Source organism: Salvelinus alpinus, chromosome 5 (genome assembly GCF_045679555.1).
Source record: "Salvelinus alpinus chromosome 5, SLU_Salpinus.1, whole genome shotgun sequence".
NCBI lineage: Eukaryota > Metazoa > Chordata > Actinopteri > Salmoniformes > Salmonidae > Salvelinus > Salvelinus alpinus.
The window spans coordinates 63,141,897-63,160,445 of NC_092090.1; the positions used below are offsets into that span (position 1 = coordinate 63,141,897).

Sequence of the window (18,549 nt, forward strand, 5' to 3'; positions counted from 1 at the left end):
CTGTGTGTGTGTGTGTGTGTGTGTGTGTGTGTGTGTGTGTGTGTGTGTGTGTGTGTGTGTGTGTGTGTGTGTGTGTGTGTGTGTGTGTGTGTGTGTGTGTGTGTGTGTGTGTGTGTGTGTGTGTGTGTGTGTGCGTATGCGTGTGTGTGGTGCAGTGTGCCTGAGCACTGGATGTTATCTGACACAATGTTTATTAGAGCTTGGAGACATTCTCAGCTTGTCCAAGAGGTATCCTTGGCCACAGGGTCATTAGAACGTCGGGATGATGTGTGTGTTTATCTCCGAGCTGACAGCATCACGGCCTTGCTCCATGCTTATATAGACACACATACTGCAACTCCCACAGACAGAATCAAAAATCCTCTCGACAACACAACCATACTGGTCCTCTCTGTTTTACAGTTCTAGGATTCTCTATTTCTCTCTTTGAGACACCAAGAACAAAATCGACAATCTAAACGGGTCCTCTCGTTTATATCTTTTATATTTTAGCAATATCTATTTCACTCAGAAACTAAACACTAAATTGATACAAAATGTTGCCTGCAACTTTCAAACTGTGCGCTGGCATCTCCTACAGACATATGAGGAACATGACAGGTTAGTGAGAGACAGTTTGTGAATGATTCTCTAGGGTTTCATAGCCTTGTGGCCCTGTGGCCATGGTATGGTCTGAAACTGTAATTTTCAGTTGTGGATCGTTAGCTAACAAGAAATCTATTTAATAATTTGGTTTAGCAATAATATTTACAAAAAATTATGGTACTAAAAATGTTCAAATTGTACTGACTTTTGTACTAACAATTTTATGTATTGTAGATTCCTCTACTGCTTTTTATAACACTGTTCTTATCTACTTTATTCTCCCATTCTCCTTGTCCCAGGTTTGAGGAAGAATGCGATGGTGGCCATTCACCATGAGTTGAACATGCTAGCAGGCCCCAACCCTAGCAGCTGGATCAGCCATGTCCGCCGCAGGAGCTCACTGCTCAGTAAGTCCACACCCTCCACTCAGAACACACTTCTTACTTGTTTTTCTTTCTTTCGTTCACAAATACCCAAAAGGGAAGTCTATTCTAACTCTACTTATAATGTCTGTCTGTGCTGTGCTCCAGGCTCGCGGATCGAGGAGGAGCAGGGCTACAATGAGGCGGAGGTGTCATATGTGAAGCAGGGAGAGGAGGCGCTGCAGAAGTCTATCAGCATCCTCGGCGATCAGGATGGATGGACCACTGAGATCATTGCTGTGAGTATAGAGATATAGTGCCAAAGACAGGAGGGCTGGCACACTGAAATTCCCTTCTTCACCTATTCAATGTAGTAATTACAGACGTTTATCTTTTTGGAATTGCAATATAAAAGGTTGTTGTTTAAGGTTGATGTTTATTCTTGCAGTTCTATGAGTTTTAATTATCTGGTCCCATGATCCCAGGCAAATGGAGACAAGGTGCTGAGTAAGGTGTTACCTGACGTGGGGAAGGTGTTTAAGCTGGAGGTGCTGTTGGACCAGCGCTCTGATAACCTCTATGGGGAGCTGGTGGGCAACATGGAGCAGATGGGAGACTGGAACCCTAACGTCAAAGAGGTCAAGGTGGGACAATCAACTTTATAAACAAGGCATTGTAAGTCGCTTTGGATAAAAGGTTCTGCTAAATCGCATATATAACGCAACAACAATACAAAACATTAAGAGGAATTGGCTCATGTGTACACAGATTGCATGGATTGACTAGAAGTCTTATACTCTGGGTTGTTTTGTTCAATGTAAGAGCCCCAATGTGCATTCTCTCATTGAAGAATATACAGAGGTTTTTGACTCTCTCCTCTCCTTTTCTCTCTCTCTCTTCCTCCATTTTTCTTCCTCTCCTCCCCCCTTTAGATCCTCCAGAAGATAGGTCAGGAGACCATGGTGACCCACGAGGTGTCGGGACCCACGCCTGGTAACGTGGTGGGGCCGCGGGACTTCGTTAGTGTTCGCTGTGCCAAGCGCCGGGGGTCCACGTGCTTCCTTGCCGGCATGTCCACTCAGCACCCCACCATGCCCGAACAGAGGGGAGTTGTTAGGTAGGCTAATTTAGACTCAAGGGATGGATGGAAAGATGGATGGATGGAGGCTATAAGTCACTAACAATACACCATATAAAACAATTATTTGAATATTGTGTTGGACTCCAACATATGCTAACATGAATGTTCTACACACTATTGTTGACTTTTTCAGGGCAGAGAACGGACCAACATGTATAGTGATGCGGCCCAGTGCCGATGACCCCAACAAGACCAAGTTCACCTGGTTGTTAAGCATAGATTTAAAGGTATGGAGGCCATTAACCTGCATCTTATCACTAGGGTCAGACAGATACAACTGTAGCTATCTGGTTTGACACCCTCTGCAAAAAGCATTTTCAGAATTTGACATTTGACATTTTAGTAATTTAGCAGATGCTCTTATCCAGAGTGACTTACAGTTAGTGCATTCATCTTAAGATAGCTAGGTGGGACAACCACATATCCCAGGCATAGAAAGTACATTTTTCATCAATAATGTAGAGTAGAGTGCGAGTGCTGGGGGGGGGAGCAGCCCTCCCGTAGGGGTGGGAGGGCCAAGAGACCTGAGGTAGCAGAACGGAGTCCTCGGGTTGGGGTGTAGGGTTTAAGCATATCCTGAAGGTAGGGAGGGGCAGTTCCTCTTGCAGTTCTGTAGGTAAGCACCATGGTCTGGTAGTGGATGCAAGCTTCGACTGGAAGCTAGTGGAGTGTGAGGAGAGGCGTGGTGACATCAGAGAACTTGGGATGGTTGAAAACCAGGCGGGCTGCAGTGTTCTGGATAAGTTGCAGGGGTTTGATGGCACAAGCGGGGAGCCCAGGCAACAGCGAGTTGCAGTAGTCCAGAGGGGAGAGGACACGTGCCTGGATTATGACCTCCGCCACTTCCTGTGTGAGGTAGGGTTGTACTCTACGGATGTTGTAGAGCATGCACCTGCAGGAGCGGGTAACTGCTTTGATATTTGCAGAGAATGACAGGGTATTGTCCAGGGTCACACTAAGGTTCTTTGCACTCTGGGAGGGCAACACAGTGGAGTGGTCAACTGTGATAGAGCGGTCTTTGAGCGGGCAGGCCTTCCCTGGGAGGAAGAGCAGTTCCGTCTTGTCGAGGTTGAGCTTGAGGTGGTGGGCCGACATCCAAGTTGAGATATCTGTCAGGCACGCAGTGATGTGTGTCGCCACCTGGGTGTCAGAAGGGGGGGAAGGTGAAAAGTAGTTAAGTGTCATCCGCATAGCAATGACAGTAGAGTCCATGTGAGGATATGACGTAGCCTAGTGACTTGGTGTATAGAGAGAAGAGGGCCTAGAACCGAGCCCTTGGGGACACCAGTAGTGACACAGACACAGATCCTCTCCACGTCACCTGGTAGGAGAGGCCTGTCAGGTAGGATGCAATATTAGAATGTGCAGAGACGACCAGCCCTGAGAGGGTGGAGAGGAGGATCTGATGGTTCACGGTGTTGAAGGCAACTGATAATCTAGGAGGGTGAGAACAGAGGAGAGAGAGAGAAAGCTTTGGCAGTGTGGAGAGCCTCCGTGACACAGAGAAGAGCAGTCTCGGTTTAGTGACTAGTCTTGAAGCCTAACTGGTTAGGGTCAAGAAGATCAGAAGATCCTTTCTGGAACTAATGGACCCATATATATTGTTTGGCCTTTAATCATAATGAGTGATTTCTGTTAAATGTGATATACCTGTGTTGTTATAATCAGATGCTACTGATTACTGCCTAAGGTTGTGGTTGATGATGGTTGCATTGAGGACACTTAATTGTTGTTTCTTATCATGTTCTCTCTTCCTGTTTCACCCTGTCTCGCTCTCTCACAGGGTTGGATCCCAAAGACCATCATAAACAAAGTACTCTCTCAGACACAGGTGGACTTTGCCAACCACCTGAGACAAAGGATGGCCGACAACAGTGTTTCCAAGGAGATGGCACCAGCATGCTGACACACCATGCCCTTTGACCTTTCGATTAGTGTGTACACCAATGGCAGGCCACCAAATGGACAGCTCCGCCCAGTCATCTTTGCCACTTTCTCCATCAAAGGCACTCCAAGATAATCAAATTCTAACTACTCTCTTGAGTTCTTAGGACAGAATTTCAGTACAATTGAGTGAAACCTTCTTCTTTTGAACTCTGGATGCATTAACAGTCTAAAGTGGCTTACTCTCCTCATGTCCTTTCCTTCTCTCCTATACACCTAACCTGTTCACACACCAGTCCAGATGAAGGGGAGAGACTAGGGCTGCGTTTACACAGGCAGCCCAATTCGGATATTTTCCCTTCTAATTGGTCTTTTGACCAATCACATCAGATCTTTTCATATCAGCTATTTTTCAGAGCTGATCTGATTGGTCAAAAGACCAGTTTGTGAAACGAAAGATCCGAATTTGTCTGCTTGTGTAATCATAGCCCTAGGAGAGGATACTTAAGACTAGATGCAACCTGTGAGCCCCCCTTCACACACCTTCTTCTCAAAACATACACACATTCCCACAAGTCTGTATAGTGTCTCTACGGCACAATAACCACCCAAGTCACTTTTTATCCAGCCATGGCACTGGTAATTACATTGTTATTGCACTCTCAATGTGAAATGTGCACTTTTATTTCAATATTATATTTATTGTAGAACAATGTCATTGCATTACACTGGGTTAGGATGACTGCCAAGTGAATAAATGATTTCAACATCATTAAAATGTACAAGGATTATTCTTCTATTACTATCTCGCTTGACAAAATGGGGAAAAGCACTTACAAATAAAACATTTTAGGCATACCACTCAAACATGATCAATATTTATATATCGTCAGTCATTAAAATCATTTAATATGCCGCAACTGAAAAATACCAAATTATTACACATCTGAACACAAAACGAATACAACCAAATATGACAAGAACATCACAGAAAAACTCAAACAAGCGAACCGTCTCAAGTCCTCACAATCATTACGTAAATATTCCATTTCAACTGAGGAGAGGAATTCAAAAGGTATTTTTTAACCACAAAGTTTAGTTCATAAAATATTTTCCTGTCTTAGATGGATTTGGCTGTTGTGTTTGCCAGGGCAAGCAGGTGTTTGACCATTCACATGTGTGTGAAGGACTCTACAGCACTGTGAGCCTTGGCCTGGGCCTGCAGTACATTCCCCGGGATGAAGTCAACAGCACAACTCACGCCAAAGGGGAAGTCTGCCCTCTGTTATTGTCCTTGTAACATTTTCCTATGATTTATAGTTGTAATTGTTCCAGAAAGTTCTGTACTTTTCTAGGATATGGTGTGCGCTCTGAGGGAAAATGGGTTTCAGGGGTGAAAAAGGGGGGTTCATATTTGTCAGAGAGACAGGCTTTTTCTTTAATAGAAGTCAGCGTCTTCTAGGATTACAGATGCACACGTCACAGCACAGCACGCCGCACTTGCCTAAATCAAAATCTTTGAGAGTAAGGCCAACAAAATAATTTCATTTGGATGAAGATATACATTTTATGGAAATGGAAAGGAAATGTTCCGAATTTGAGTAACAGCTAACATTGAGGTAATGAGCTAAATCTAACATGAGCATTACAGAGCAGTGACTGTCAGTGGAGGCTGCTGAAGAGAGGGCGGCTCATAATAATGGCTGGAACTGAGCAAATGGAATGGCATTAAACACATGGAAACCATGTGTTTGATGTACAGTATTTCATACCATTCCACTAATTCCACTCCAGCCATTACCACTTGCCCGTACTCCCCAATAAAGGTGCCACCAACCTCCTGTGGTGACTGTCATAACTAACATTGGTATATTCTTGGCAGCTGTTTAAAGTATAAATTGTAAACATTTTAACCTACACTTCTTAGGCAATTAAACTCATAGCAACAACGTTGGCTGTTGCATACAAATTATTTGAGGATTGTGAATAGTTAAGAAGGTGGGTTTCTGTTATGGAAAAATAAATGTATTGGAACTGTGTTCTGAGGCATAATAATTGAAGTTTGCATGAAATCCTTTACAGTAGAATAAATGTTTAAGGCACTCCAAGGCCTTGGTCTATACCTAATACATGGGAAGAGAATAAGAGACACTATCACAAACATATGTTAAGGGTAAAGGGGGAAGGGAATATATAACCTCAAAATACAGCCATAAAGTGAAGATAAGTGAAGTAACCAAACAAAATAGACAAAACAAACAATCGAAATATCAAATACAATACTTGACCAAGATGACAACCATGGTTCAATTCCCTCTTTTGAAAATACATAAACTATGTCCTCGACTGCAATATAGTCCTCATGCCCCAGATCTGCTCTGTGGCCGCCAGGCCGGCTAACCCTGATGCTGGATGGGATGGAGAGCACCAGTCTAACTACCTACTGTACGTCACCCCAGCCCACACATGTTCTACCACAATGATGTCAAAGGTTTACATAGGTGGTGTGCCCAGGGGGATCTGGTCAGAGAGCTGTTATTTCTCAGAGTACATGTCCATGCCGAGCCCTGCGAGCTGACCACAGCCAGGGACAGCCAGTCACCAGGAATAACTGCTTTCCTACCAATAACTGCTTTCCTACCCCTACACCATTGGATAACTGTAAACACACTGGTGAACTAACCGCATGTAGCGCAAATCGTAATGTTTTGGCGCAATGTTTAACTTCTCATTTTAGGTATTTTTTCCCCCTTCAAATTTAAAAGCGGAAGAGCATGTGAATGTGCAGTCAACCAATGAATAAAATGTGCCCTGGTCCAGGTGCTGGACAGTTTTGTGATTGGGTGTGGTTAACCTGACTCTAGATCTGTGCCAATGGGAAACCAATGCAGAGCGGTCAAATATGTCAGTTTGTGTTAAATGCCAGATGTCTCTATGGGGGTTTGAGGGATGGACCGTGAAGACATGAAATTAGAGTCGTAAACGTATTATTTGCGTCAACAAAGGTATAGAGTACAGTGAGTAAGTTCACATCATTCTGACCTCCTCTGACCTGTACAGCATCCGATCACAATCATGGCCTCAGCGCACACCTACACATACCATTTTTCAGGCCACTTTACGGGACAGGTGCATTGTGGTTATATACACGTGTTTATATTACCATAAACATTTTACTATACCATCGATTTGCAGTGTCCAGTACAATCAAGGTCCATTCTGGGAAATGTATCACTGGCTTTGCTTTAGCCATGACGTAATCGAAAAGGAACCGTCCAGCATAGGCAGTTTAGGCAGGGCAGGAAACCACAATTCCCAGAATGCACTTGAAGTTAACTGTGGAAAGGGGGAAGGGAAACTGAGATTGGAGGGAGTGAAACTGAGGTAAAAATAAACTGTATTAAACCATATTTAACTATTATATAGATAATCGCTGCTGTGAGATGAATGTTTAAGAAATAGAGAGAAATAAAACAAATCCGAAAATGTTTTGACAGTTTCCAGAAGGCGAGTAGTTAAACTAGTGGTTGGCTTGTGAAAAAATATTTAGCTTGCTAACTAGGCTAACTTAGCTTAGATTTAGAGTTAGCTAGCTAATGTTAGCTTGCTGGATGACAGTACTTCAGAGCCACTGATATTGACTGTCTTCTGAGCACAAATGTTATGCAACAAAAAAACGCATTCATGATGTAGATAGCTAGCCAGTGCTAACTGAATGTACAGTAAGTTAGACTAGCTAGCAGTAGCCTGTCAGCTCACGTAGCTAGCTTGCTAACGTACCGGTAGTTAGCTAATGTTCTCAGTTAAGTTACCGGTAACGTTAATCACGTTTCAGATTGTATATTGAAGTTTTTTGATTTTTTGTGTAGGCTGTGAGTGGGTCTTCGGTATCACGTTACCATTTGGTGAGCCTAGTTTGACAGCATAATAACGGTTCTAGTTATGTACTGTAGCTAGCTAACGTTAGCTAATCATTCAATGAGTTTGGTTTGGATACTTTTTCCAAAGATAATTTGAAATAGACAATTGATCAGTTTGTGTTCATTAATAATTATTATGCTTTTGACATTTTATTTGTGAGCAAGCTAGCTAGTTACCCACCTTATTTTTCTGCCCCAAATTGCAGATATCCATGACAACCAGTTTGACATAGCATGGCATGAGTGCCCCCTATTGGTTAGATCCTGTCAAGGAGAAGGCCCACTCCAACTCTGCAAGGCTTCAAGACTCGCCCCACCTGGGTTTGAACATTGTTACATCGTGGATGTGAGGTGCCAACATTGAGTGTCAAAGCAATGAAGCGGCTGGGAAAGAAAGAGGCCATACCAGACCAGCAGTGTCCATACCCAGCCCTGCAGCCCCTCTAATGGGGCAGGATGCACAACAATTGAATTCAATGAGATCAACCTGTTGACTCTAGTCTGGACCAAGAGAGAGGAAGGAAGGAGAAGTTTGAAAAGCAGTAGTTGTGGAAAGGGACACAACAGACAACATGAGGGTCTTCCCAATAGCACTTTTGGCCGCCTTAGTCTGAGAAATTAGGCTTTAAAGAACAGGGATTACCCACTCACACATACATAGTCTCACACACTCATGCCATGGAAGAGGACAGCGGTGTCACATCACACACGGAGGTAGGTGTTTTAACCTTGAATAGTCTAACCTTTTGAAGTAGTTTAAACTGTGGGTAAACTATGTGATTAAGAGTCGCATCAGCTGTATACAATGAAATGGAACAGTATCAGTCAACAGACATCAGTCAAGTTCCAAATCAACATTTTGACCTTATGGCCTGTTCTGTACACATGTTAACTGTATACTGTCTGCGTGATACCATCACAGGGTTAGACAATGTGGGTGTGGTGGTATTCAATCAGATTGCACCATGAGACTTGCTGCACTAACAGATCTATTTGCCTGAAGGTACAACCTTATAGTACTGTAGACACATCCATTAGACAGTTTTTCTGACTATTGACCGTGAAATGTGTGGTGCTTAGCTGAATTTCCATCTCTCCCTCCTGTTTTTAATCCCCATTGTGTTAGTGAGTGGAGGAGGAAGTAATGAAGCAGCTTCCCCTCTAAAGTGTTCACATGGGGAAATAAAAGGTTTCCACCACAAAGTAGCCTAACAGTTCTCTTTCTCTGCTGTCTGCACTGGCACTGTACCATCCTGCCAGGGGTGGATTCATTATTTGGATTCTGTTGCAAAACGTTTGGTCTCTGTTTTGCAACGGATTCCATTTACTATAGGAACCAAATGGACACAAACGGAACGAAATGGGGAGGGACCTACCAGAATCTGTCCAATAGAGAAACTCGTTTTCGTAGCAAAACGTTTTCGGTTTGGAGTAAACGTTTTAAGTCGCAAAACATTTAGCAACCGACCAAACGTTTTGCAATGGAATCAGACTAATAAATACACCCCAGGTCAGGTGAGAGGGCAACCACCTGATCCTTAGCTGCATCTCATTCCACAGAGATGTTCCTGCCCCCTTTCTTCCTGTTCTTATATGCTACCCTGGCTGTGTCTGATGATGCCTCTCGGTCTGTCCCCCTCCTCTCAGGGTCTGAATGGTGTGTCCCATGAATGTAAAGAGACAGAGGAGCTAACCAATGGCCACTCTAACCACAAACCTGTGAGTACAACAACCAACCATAGGTTCCCTTTCAGAGATGTTTGTTTAAACATTTTTATTAAGCAGGAATTTCTGTATACCTCTTCTGTTATCATCAGTATAGACTGGTAGCTTGTTGGTCCTGCTGTTCTATGTTGCATTGTGCAGTGGTGGAAAAAGTACCCAATTGTCATACTTGAGTAAAAGTAAAGATACCTTAATAGAAAATGACTCAAGTGAAAGTCACCCAGTAAAATACTACTTGAGTAAAAGTCTAAAAGTACTTGGCTTTAAATATACTTAAGTATCAAAAGTAAATGTAATTTCTAAAATATACTGAAGAATCAGAAGTGAAAGTAAGCATTAAATCATTTCAAATGTCTTATATTAAGCAAACCAGACAGCACCATTTTCTTGTTTTTTATTTATTTACGGATAGCCAGGGGCACACTCCACCACTCAGATATAATTTACAAACAACGCATTTGTGTTTAGTGAGTCCGCCAGATAGGAGGCAATAGGTATGACCAGGGATGTTATCTTGAGAAGTGCGTGAATTGGACCTTTTTCCTGTCCTGCCAAGCACTCAAAATGTAACGAGTATTTTTGATTTCAGGGAAAATGAATAGAGTAAAAAGTATATTGTTTTCTTTAGGAATGTAGTGAAGTGAAAGTAAAAGTTGTAAAAAATAAATAAATAGCAAAGTAAAGTATAGATACCCCAAAAGAACGACTTTAGTACTTTTAAGTATTTTTACCTAAGTACTTTCCACCACTGGCATTGTGTAACCTGTTGTGTTTCTGTATTCCCAGGTGATTAATGGACTGACTCCAGGTCATAGTGTCAAAGGGCACGCCAATGGCAGTTCACTGCTCAAGTCTCTGCCAGTGAGTTGCTCTATACTGGACCTCATGTCAAAGACATTACAGGAAAGGGAACCGACCCCACTGTTGTTCTTTTTTTTTTTTATGGTGTGTTTACAGATACACTGAGTATACCAAACATTAGGAAAACCTTCCTAATATTTAGTTGCACCCCCTGCTTTTGCCTTCAGAACAGACTAATTTCGTCGGGCTTAGACTATAAGGTGTCTAAAGCGTTCCATAGAGATGCTGGCCCATGTTGACTCCAATGCTTTCCACAGTTGTCAAGTTCGCTGGATGTCCTTTGGCTGTTGGACCATTCTTGATACACACGGGGAAACAGTTCAGCGTGAAAAACCCAGCAGCGTTGCAGTTCTTGACACAAACTGGTGCACCTGGCACCTACTACCATACCCTGTTCAAAGGCACTTAAATCTTTTGTCTTGCCCATTCACCCTCTGAATGGCACACATACACATTCCATGCCTCAATTGTCTCAAGGCTTAAAAAAATCCTTCTTTATCCTGTCACCCCTTCATGATTTCAAGTGGATTTAACAAGTCGGTAATGGATCATAGCTTTCATCTGCATTCACCTGGTCAGTCTATGTCATGGAAGGAGCGGGTGTCCTTAATGTTTTTGTGATTTGTCTAGATTTCAGCTCTGAAGCAGAATGGCCTTCTGCAGTCCCTGGCTACAGGAGGAGAACAACCCAAGACTGAAGGTAAGACACAATACACTCACAGTGGCCCCTCTTCCCAAAGGAACAACCATGTATCCTAGCTACCAGGCAACCCTAGCAGACTATGGGAGGGTGGAAGGATGAAGAAGAGGAGGAGGGGCAGGGTATGAAATGAGGGTGTCATGGCGTAGAGGGGGAGAAGGTGTCGTTCAGATTGAAAATTAACTGGAGAGGTGGTGGGACCATAGCACCATGACTGAACGATTACTCCTCACCTGTGTGTGTGTGTGTGTGTGTGTGTGTGTGTGTGTGTGTGTGTGTGTGTGTGTGTGTGTGTGTGTGTGTGTGTGTGTGTGTGTGTGTGTGTGTGTGTGTGTGTGTGTGTGTGTGTGTGTGTGTGTGTGTGTGTGTGATGGATTTGTTTCTCAACAGTGTGTATGTGTGTGTTTGCAGAGGAGAGTGCAGAGGTGGAGCAGGCTCGAGAGGAGTGGGAGGCTCTAGAGAGTATCCAACCAGGTGAGTTGTTGTTAGGAGCAACATCTACCTATTCCCTGGCTGCCTGAAAGCTGTGACGTATTACTCCTCCATTCTGAGTTGTATACGAATCTGTTGAAGTGTGTTATTGTCCTGTGTGTCTCCAGTGGTCAGTGAGGAGTCCAGTCCTACTCCTCTCATCTCCTTTAATGAGGCGTTGCAGCACTTCCAGACCACAGACCTTGGCGAGGTGCTGGTAAGAATGTGGGTCTTTCTGTGTCTGGGGGTTTTAGGACTGCATTGTAGAGTCTCACTCTCATCATTACGAAAAAAATGTCAGTTTGCTTTTTGTCCCTTATCTCTCTCTCTCTGTAGAAGAACATCCAGCCCACCATCCGTAGGACGGGTGTGGCCGCTATCACACACTTCCTGTTCGGCCCGCCGCGAATTCACCGAGAACTACTGGAGGAGAGGGACCTGGTCTTCGCCATCGCACAGTGTAAGTGTGTGTGTTTTAATGAGAGAGCGGGAGAGACGTTTTGCAGACGATAAGAGGCTGATTGTGTGTGTGTTCCTCTCTGTAGGTTCTTTGGATAACAGTCAGGCTGTACACATGCGTGTTCTACAGACCATCTATAAGAGGCTGACAGGCAGCAAGCAGGACTGTCCTCGGTTCGGCACCCACTGGGAGAATGTGGGCTTTCAAGGTGAGAGACGTCTTCTGCATCTATACTTCATTAGATGCCGCTCTCACACTGAGATGAAAAGTGTGATAAGATTATATTGCTATGAAGAAATGAACAAAACACTGAAATGATGAGTGTCTGTGTGTAGGTACGGACCCAGCCACAGACCTGCGTGGTACAGGTTTCCTGGGGCTGATGCACACCCTGTACCTGGTGATGGACCCTGAGACTCTGCCTCTAGCCAGAGACATCTACAAGCTGTCCCAACACCCCACACAGGTACACACACACACACACAGGTACACACACACACACACACACACACACACACACACACACACACACACACACACACACACACACACAAACTATTCAGGTTAAGGCAAGTAGGGACATCTATGTAATGTGTGCCTGGCTACTTGAATAGTCTTTCTATTTACATATCCCATTTTGGTTTCTACTCTTTCTGCCCAATCTTTCTCCAGAACTTTCCGTTCTGTGTGATGTCCATCAACATGACCCGTATCGCCCTGCATGCACTCAGAGAAGAGGCCCTCTCCAAGTAAGTGTCCTGCACTGCTGCTCTACGACCGACAGACAGACAGACAGACAGACAGACAGACAGACAGACACATTGGCTTGACAGAAACTCACAAGAGCCTAGTCACTTGCTTACAAGATGTCCTCACTTTTGTGTGTGTGGTCTTCCAGGGAGTGTAACCGGCGACAGCAGGTAGTGGGGGTGTTGAATGAGTTCTATGTTGCCACGTTCCTGCACCTCTACCAGCTTTGGAAGAGCCAGCAGAAGACTATCTCTGACTCTGGCTTTGTCCTCAAAGGTAACTCTCTGTGTTTTCACCCAAGGCTTAACAAAGCCCAGTTGTTTCAGTATCATGTCATTATTAACAACATCCCTTTGTAACACAATCACATCCTTGACATCCACTGTGTCTCTGCTCCCCTCCAGAAGTGGAGCTGTTTGCCAAAAAGAACCCCAAGCAGATGCTGCGTCGGCTTGACGTCTTCCTGAGGGAGAGAAAGTCGGGCGGCGCCCCCCGGGCCTCCCCAGACCCCACGGCCCAGCAACCCTCACCCTGCCTGGGGGAGAGAGGGGCCAGGTCTGAGGGAACCAGGGGCAAGGAGATGCACTTCACTGGAGTGTGTGAGCTGACCCCAGACATGGAGGGAGAGGCCAGGCTCATCTGAGACATAGGGAGAGATAGACTGAGAGTGAGAAGGACTATGTGAGTACAGCTAGACTAGTCTGAGCTGGAAAGAGAGAGTGTGTGTCTGTTTGTGTGTGTGTGTGAGACAGAAAGAGAATGAGGACCCCACCAAACCCTGACCCCACTACTTTGTGGTACATACCCATTGATGCTTTAAAGCTGCTCTCAGATCATTTTGTATGGGATCCCTTTCCTCCCAACAGAAGTACATGGCGTGGCGGTCAGATAACACTAAATCACAGACATGGGACTGGTGGATGAATAGAAGATGTCATTAAAGAGGACGAGAGAGTGAATGAAATATTAGCGTTTTCTCTGGGTCTAGTGCAGGGACAGGCAATTTTACCATACAAGGACGCACCTGATTCTTCTACTAATCATCCAATCATAGTCTTTAATCAAGGCGTTGATAAGTCGAATCAGGTGTGTTTCAGCTTGGCTGGAGCCAAAGCCTGCAGAGTAAGAATGCCCACCCTTGGTTTATTGAATAGCTGCCAAGCCCCAGGGCACCGATCTGTCTATACGGCCCTAGTAGAGATCTGGAAAGCCATAGTGTGTATGTCTGTTTTCTACTGTCAGCAGAACCAAGCCTGGGTGTGTTTGTGTGTGCGTGCTGGGTATGGAGGTAAAGGTCTGTGTTGGCTATAGGGAGTTGGAACAGTGAGCAATGTGTTTGTGTGTGTAGTCAGGCTTATGTGTGTGGTGGGTCTGTGGGCTCTGATGGTTATTGTCTCCATCTCCCAGTGCAGGTTGAATAGACCCAGAGCCCCCCTATTGTATGGGGGATATATTTTTTAATAATTTAAAAACTATTTTAGTCCTTTCCAAAGGGATAGCTGTCATGACAATAGATGAGATTATACTGTATATGAAATGATATTATATGGATATAGTACTTGATGGTATTTATAAAAGTGAGAGGAACTTATTATGCTAAGAAACTCAGGATGAGGGTTAGAATTGTTAAGCCCAGTTCAAATACATAATGAGACGCGAAGCAACTGTCTTTAAAGGTGAACTCAGCGAAATGACATTGCCACGTGCAGCAACGACTTCAAGACTTCGCGCTCACCACAGCCACTATCTGCGCATGCGCACAGGTTCGCTTCAGGTGTGTGGCTGCCACAGGACCAAAACAACAGAGAAATTGAGCCTCATTGCGTCAAGTTGTTGCGGAAATTTACCCACTATGCTGTTTACTTTCTGCATCTACGTCATACCGCTGAGTCTACCTTTAAGGAGTTTTAGAACTAAGTTTGTTTGATATGAACGGTGTCGTTTTAGAACGTCTCAGGTCGTCGGCTGCAGTTTCCAAGATTCTAAGTTACATGTCAAAGCTTTAGACAAAAATCAGAGAAAAGTGCGCTAACGTTCTGTGTTCAGACAATTAGCTAGTTTTGTTGCTGCACGTAGCTAGCATTGCTTGCTGATACAGTATTTATCTGACAATTCATAAAGTGTACCCTGTTTCTGGTGCATGTATTTTAGGACACTCGTTTGCTACAAGTGGCAACTTCGTTTCAAAGTTTCATCACGTCATTATAAAGAGGCACTGTTACTGTGGAAAAGGTGTCAACTGCGCTTCTCGTCTTGATCTGATTGTCCCTTTCGTCAGCTGTTGTGCAACGTTCTAAAATTAGCTACTTGTTATCTCGTCTCATGTCGGCTGTTGTATCTGAACTGGGATTTAGCCTTCGTCTCAAATATAATGTTTTAGCAGTCCCTATATAATGTTCTGCTTTCGATCATATGCCCTGTGTTTCTCTGGTCAAAAGTAGTGTATTACATAATAAAAAATGGTTTCATTTTGAGATGAGCATTTAGACAGGTCAGTCAAGCCAACAGTTGACTAGCCATGGAGTAGCAGAGTGTGTTTGGTGGGCTGGTTTAGTCAGACTAGTGATTGAAGTCTGCTGGAAGCTTTCTACCTACATTCCGTTATAGAGCATCCAACTGGAGTTGTTTGACCAGTGCAATCGTCTGTGGGTTATCTGGCTAATAGTGCACACAAATTACACATTTAGCTAATCTCATGGATATCTAGAATGAGCTAAAGGTTAGGGTGTCCGTAGACAACGTGGTATTGTTATGATGAGAAACATTTGGGAGGATTTACTCCTTTTAAATGATAAGCTGATAGCGATGATAACAGTGAAGGGTGTCTCTAAGAAGGTGTACCGTATGCAATCCCAATTCTGTCATGGATAATCAGTAATAATAGTGTTGTATGATGAGGGAAATCCTTCCTTATTTCAGGGTGTGTGTGCTTGTGTTTGTGGGGAATGGTACAGTATGGCAGGGGAGCGTAGCTCTGCAGTCTCAATCAGTAGCATGTTCAGGTAGCACTAGTACTGTAGCATCCGATAGCATCCTTGTTGTTTTACCTTCCTTGTAGAATTTGTTGCTCTTGGTCATGTCTCATTTACAGTCTTTAGTGTCAGTGAGTGTTCAAGCTGTTACTATAGGACATTCACCCCCCCCCCCTTCTACAAGAGACACACACATCTCATTAGTGGAGCTACTCAGTGGATGAATGTTTTTGAGGTACTTGTAGATCTTCGGTAGCTTGTTCTTAAATATGATATTTGTCTTCTGCTCTGAAAGCAGAACAAGTAGGAGGGGGTCAATTGAACCATACTGTAGAATTACAGTGATGTCATTCTGTGAGTAGGATGCTGCTTGTGTTCCAGATGGTTCTATTGTGTCTGCTCGCCCAGAGGATGTCATGTTACCCTCTAAGGGAAGCCTATAAAATTGGATGTATCACTGTGTCAGGGGTTATCTCCTTTGAGGTAACACAAAACCATTCAACTCATTCTAAAGTATACACATTATATAAACATCTATAAATGTGGACATTATCAGCTCCTATACATAGCCTACCTTGTTTTATTGGGTTATTTCCAAGCACATTACCCCCTATTTTTTTTTTAAAGGAATTCGTGCTCATTATTTTGCCAAGCGTATGTGGGGGTTTTTATCAGCAAAATTTGCACTCTTCTAGAATGTTGGAGGTGTGTACAGTGTGAGTGTTGCTAGGTGGCTGAATATTATGCCTTGTCTGTGTTGTGTTTTCAAACCGGCTTAAAGGAACAGGGCTCTACTCAATATCTCTTTGTAGCCATAATCTCATCATAGCCCTCTTTAATCTGAAATAATGGACTAAAGTCAATTTTATATATTTTTTATTTATTTAAAAAGGCAAGTCAGTTAAGAACAAATTCTTATTTACAATGGCAGCCTACCGGGGAACAGTGGGTTAACTGCCTTGTTCAGGGGCAGAACAACAGAATTTTACCTTGTCAGCTCGGGGATTCGATCCAGAAACCTTTGGGTTACTGGCCCAGCGCTCTAACCACTAGGCTACCTGCCGCCCCGTCAATAATTTAACTGAACCTGTATTTCAGATCGTGAAGATACACATAAAGTTGTTATTTTTTGTTTTATTTTAGCAGAGGGACTTGTTTCAGTTCAGTGTGTGAATCAGGAAGTTTGTACAGAAGGTGATTGTAACTATATGATTGTCAGTAGGGCGTTCTATTGAAACACATTGCTTACCTCAAGACTTCAGACAGATCTTCTCTTTCTCTTCTTTGAATGTCTGTTAAGGACAATGGCTTCTCACTTCATATAATGGCAGATTGTATCTTTTCTCTTTCCTTAGTTATACACACTCCCTCATACACAGCTTGGATGTCAAATGGCATGTATATTCCACACCTGAAACACTAGTGAACTAACACTGAAGCTGGTAGGTCTATGTACTTTATTTCAAATGACACAGGCCCACTATAGGCCCAACCACATGCTTAGATCCACATAGCTTTTTTTCAGCTTGACTGCAGATCCACTCTAATGGATTTTTGAACAATCATTACTGATGTTGACAATGTTAATGATAAGCCAATTTACTTGTCGCTTTGACGGTATCCACTTTCTTGTGTGTATTAGTGATTGTTCCCACCTTTGACCATGTCAGGAAAGAAATAACAATGATATTCGTTTCTGATCGTACAGAAGAATTGTGTTGCTTCTCCAAATTTGATTTGCAGTCCTAAATCAAGGTTTTGGCTTGAAATTTGCACCAGTTATGTCATATTTTGTTTTCAACAGTTAGATCTCAGTTCAAAACCAAGAGAAAATGGGTCTTAAGCAGGATGCAAGGTACTCTGAAATGAGTGGTCTGAATCTCTGCTTTGTCGACAACAAATCATTTCCTGAATCCCCTGCGCTTTATATGAAGGTGTTCTACTGTTGCTTTTGTCGTCTTTTTTCCCTGAAAGCATTTTATGACTGTACCTTAATTGTAGATGCCCTATTTTATAATGAGAGTTATTTCAGAAATATGTGCTGTTGTACAGTAAAATGTATGGAGAAACCTAAATAAATGCAATTGAAAACAGTTATTTGCTCTCTTTCTTTGTGCTGCGGTGATTATTTTTGTATTTATTAAGGATCCCCATTTAGGGTTGCACATTTTGGGGAATATTCAGAGGTGGAAACTTTCTGTTTCTTAACGGGAATATATGGGAATTAATATTAATACCATTTAAATGTAGATGTTTTTTTGCATCGTGTATATTTACCATATCATATGGAGACAAACATAAACCTTTTACCTTATAAGTATACATAATTGCAAATGATTAAATCCTTCCAAAATAAATAAAATTATAAAAAAATGGTTACGAATTTAACTTTCATTAAATGAGTTGACTCAACTAAAGCTTTGGTTGTCTTCCTCTCAGGCTTCCATGTCTTCACCCTGGACCTCCTCAATGTCCACCTCTTGAACATCAGACTTTGAGGCCTCATCTTCACTGTCACTTTCCAACCTTGTTGAGGATGGCTCATCAGGCACAAAAGCCTAAAATTTGCCCGGATGTCCACCAATTTTTCAACCCTTGTATTGGTCAGCCTGTTGCGTGCTTTGGTGTGTGTGTTCCCAAACAAGGACCAGTTGCGCTCTGAGGCTGCTGATGTTGGTAGGATTTGGAGGATGATGGAGGCAACAGGAGAAGAGCCTC

The 18,549-nt window shown here is 43.2% G+C and overlaps 2 protein-coding genes across 2 annotated transcripts; both read left to right on the plus strand.

The window, feature by feature from the left end:
• Positions 1–344: 344 nt before the first annotated feature.
• On the plus strand, positions 345–4,744 carry star (steroidogenic acute regulatory protein). The gene is made up of 7 exons (XM_071402618.1): positions 345–600; positions 885–992; positions 1,116–1,246; positions 1,433–1,591; positions 1,880–2,064; positions 2,222–2,315; positions 3,872–4,744. The coding sequence occupies exons 1-7, from the start codon at positions 537–539 to the stop codon at positions 3,992–3,994; spliced, it is 864 nt and encodes a 287-aa protein (XP_071258719.1). The 5' UTR covers positions 345–536; the 3' UTR covers positions 3,995–4,744.
• A 2,536-nt stretch (positions 4,745–7,280) lies between these two features.
• On the plus strand, positions 7,281–17,924 carry LOC139576464 (ELMO domain-containing protein 3-like). The gene is made up of 13 exons (XM_071402619.1): positions 7,281–7,356; positions 8,099–8,606; positions 9,540–9,611; positions 10,404–10,478; positions 11,109–11,178; positions 11,590–11,652; positions 11,778–11,866; positions 11,986–12,109; positions 12,195–12,317; positions 12,445–12,575; positions 12,782–12,858; positions 13,008–13,135; positions 13,264–17,924. The coding sequence occupies exons 2-13, from the start codon at positions 8,571–8,573 to the stop codon at positions 13,500–13,502; spliced, it is 1,227 nt and encodes a 408-aa protein (XP_071258720.1). The 5' UTR covers positions 7,281–7,356; positions 8,099–8,570; the 3' UTR covers positions 13,503–17,924.
• Positions 17,925–18,549: the final 625 nt, after the last annotated feature.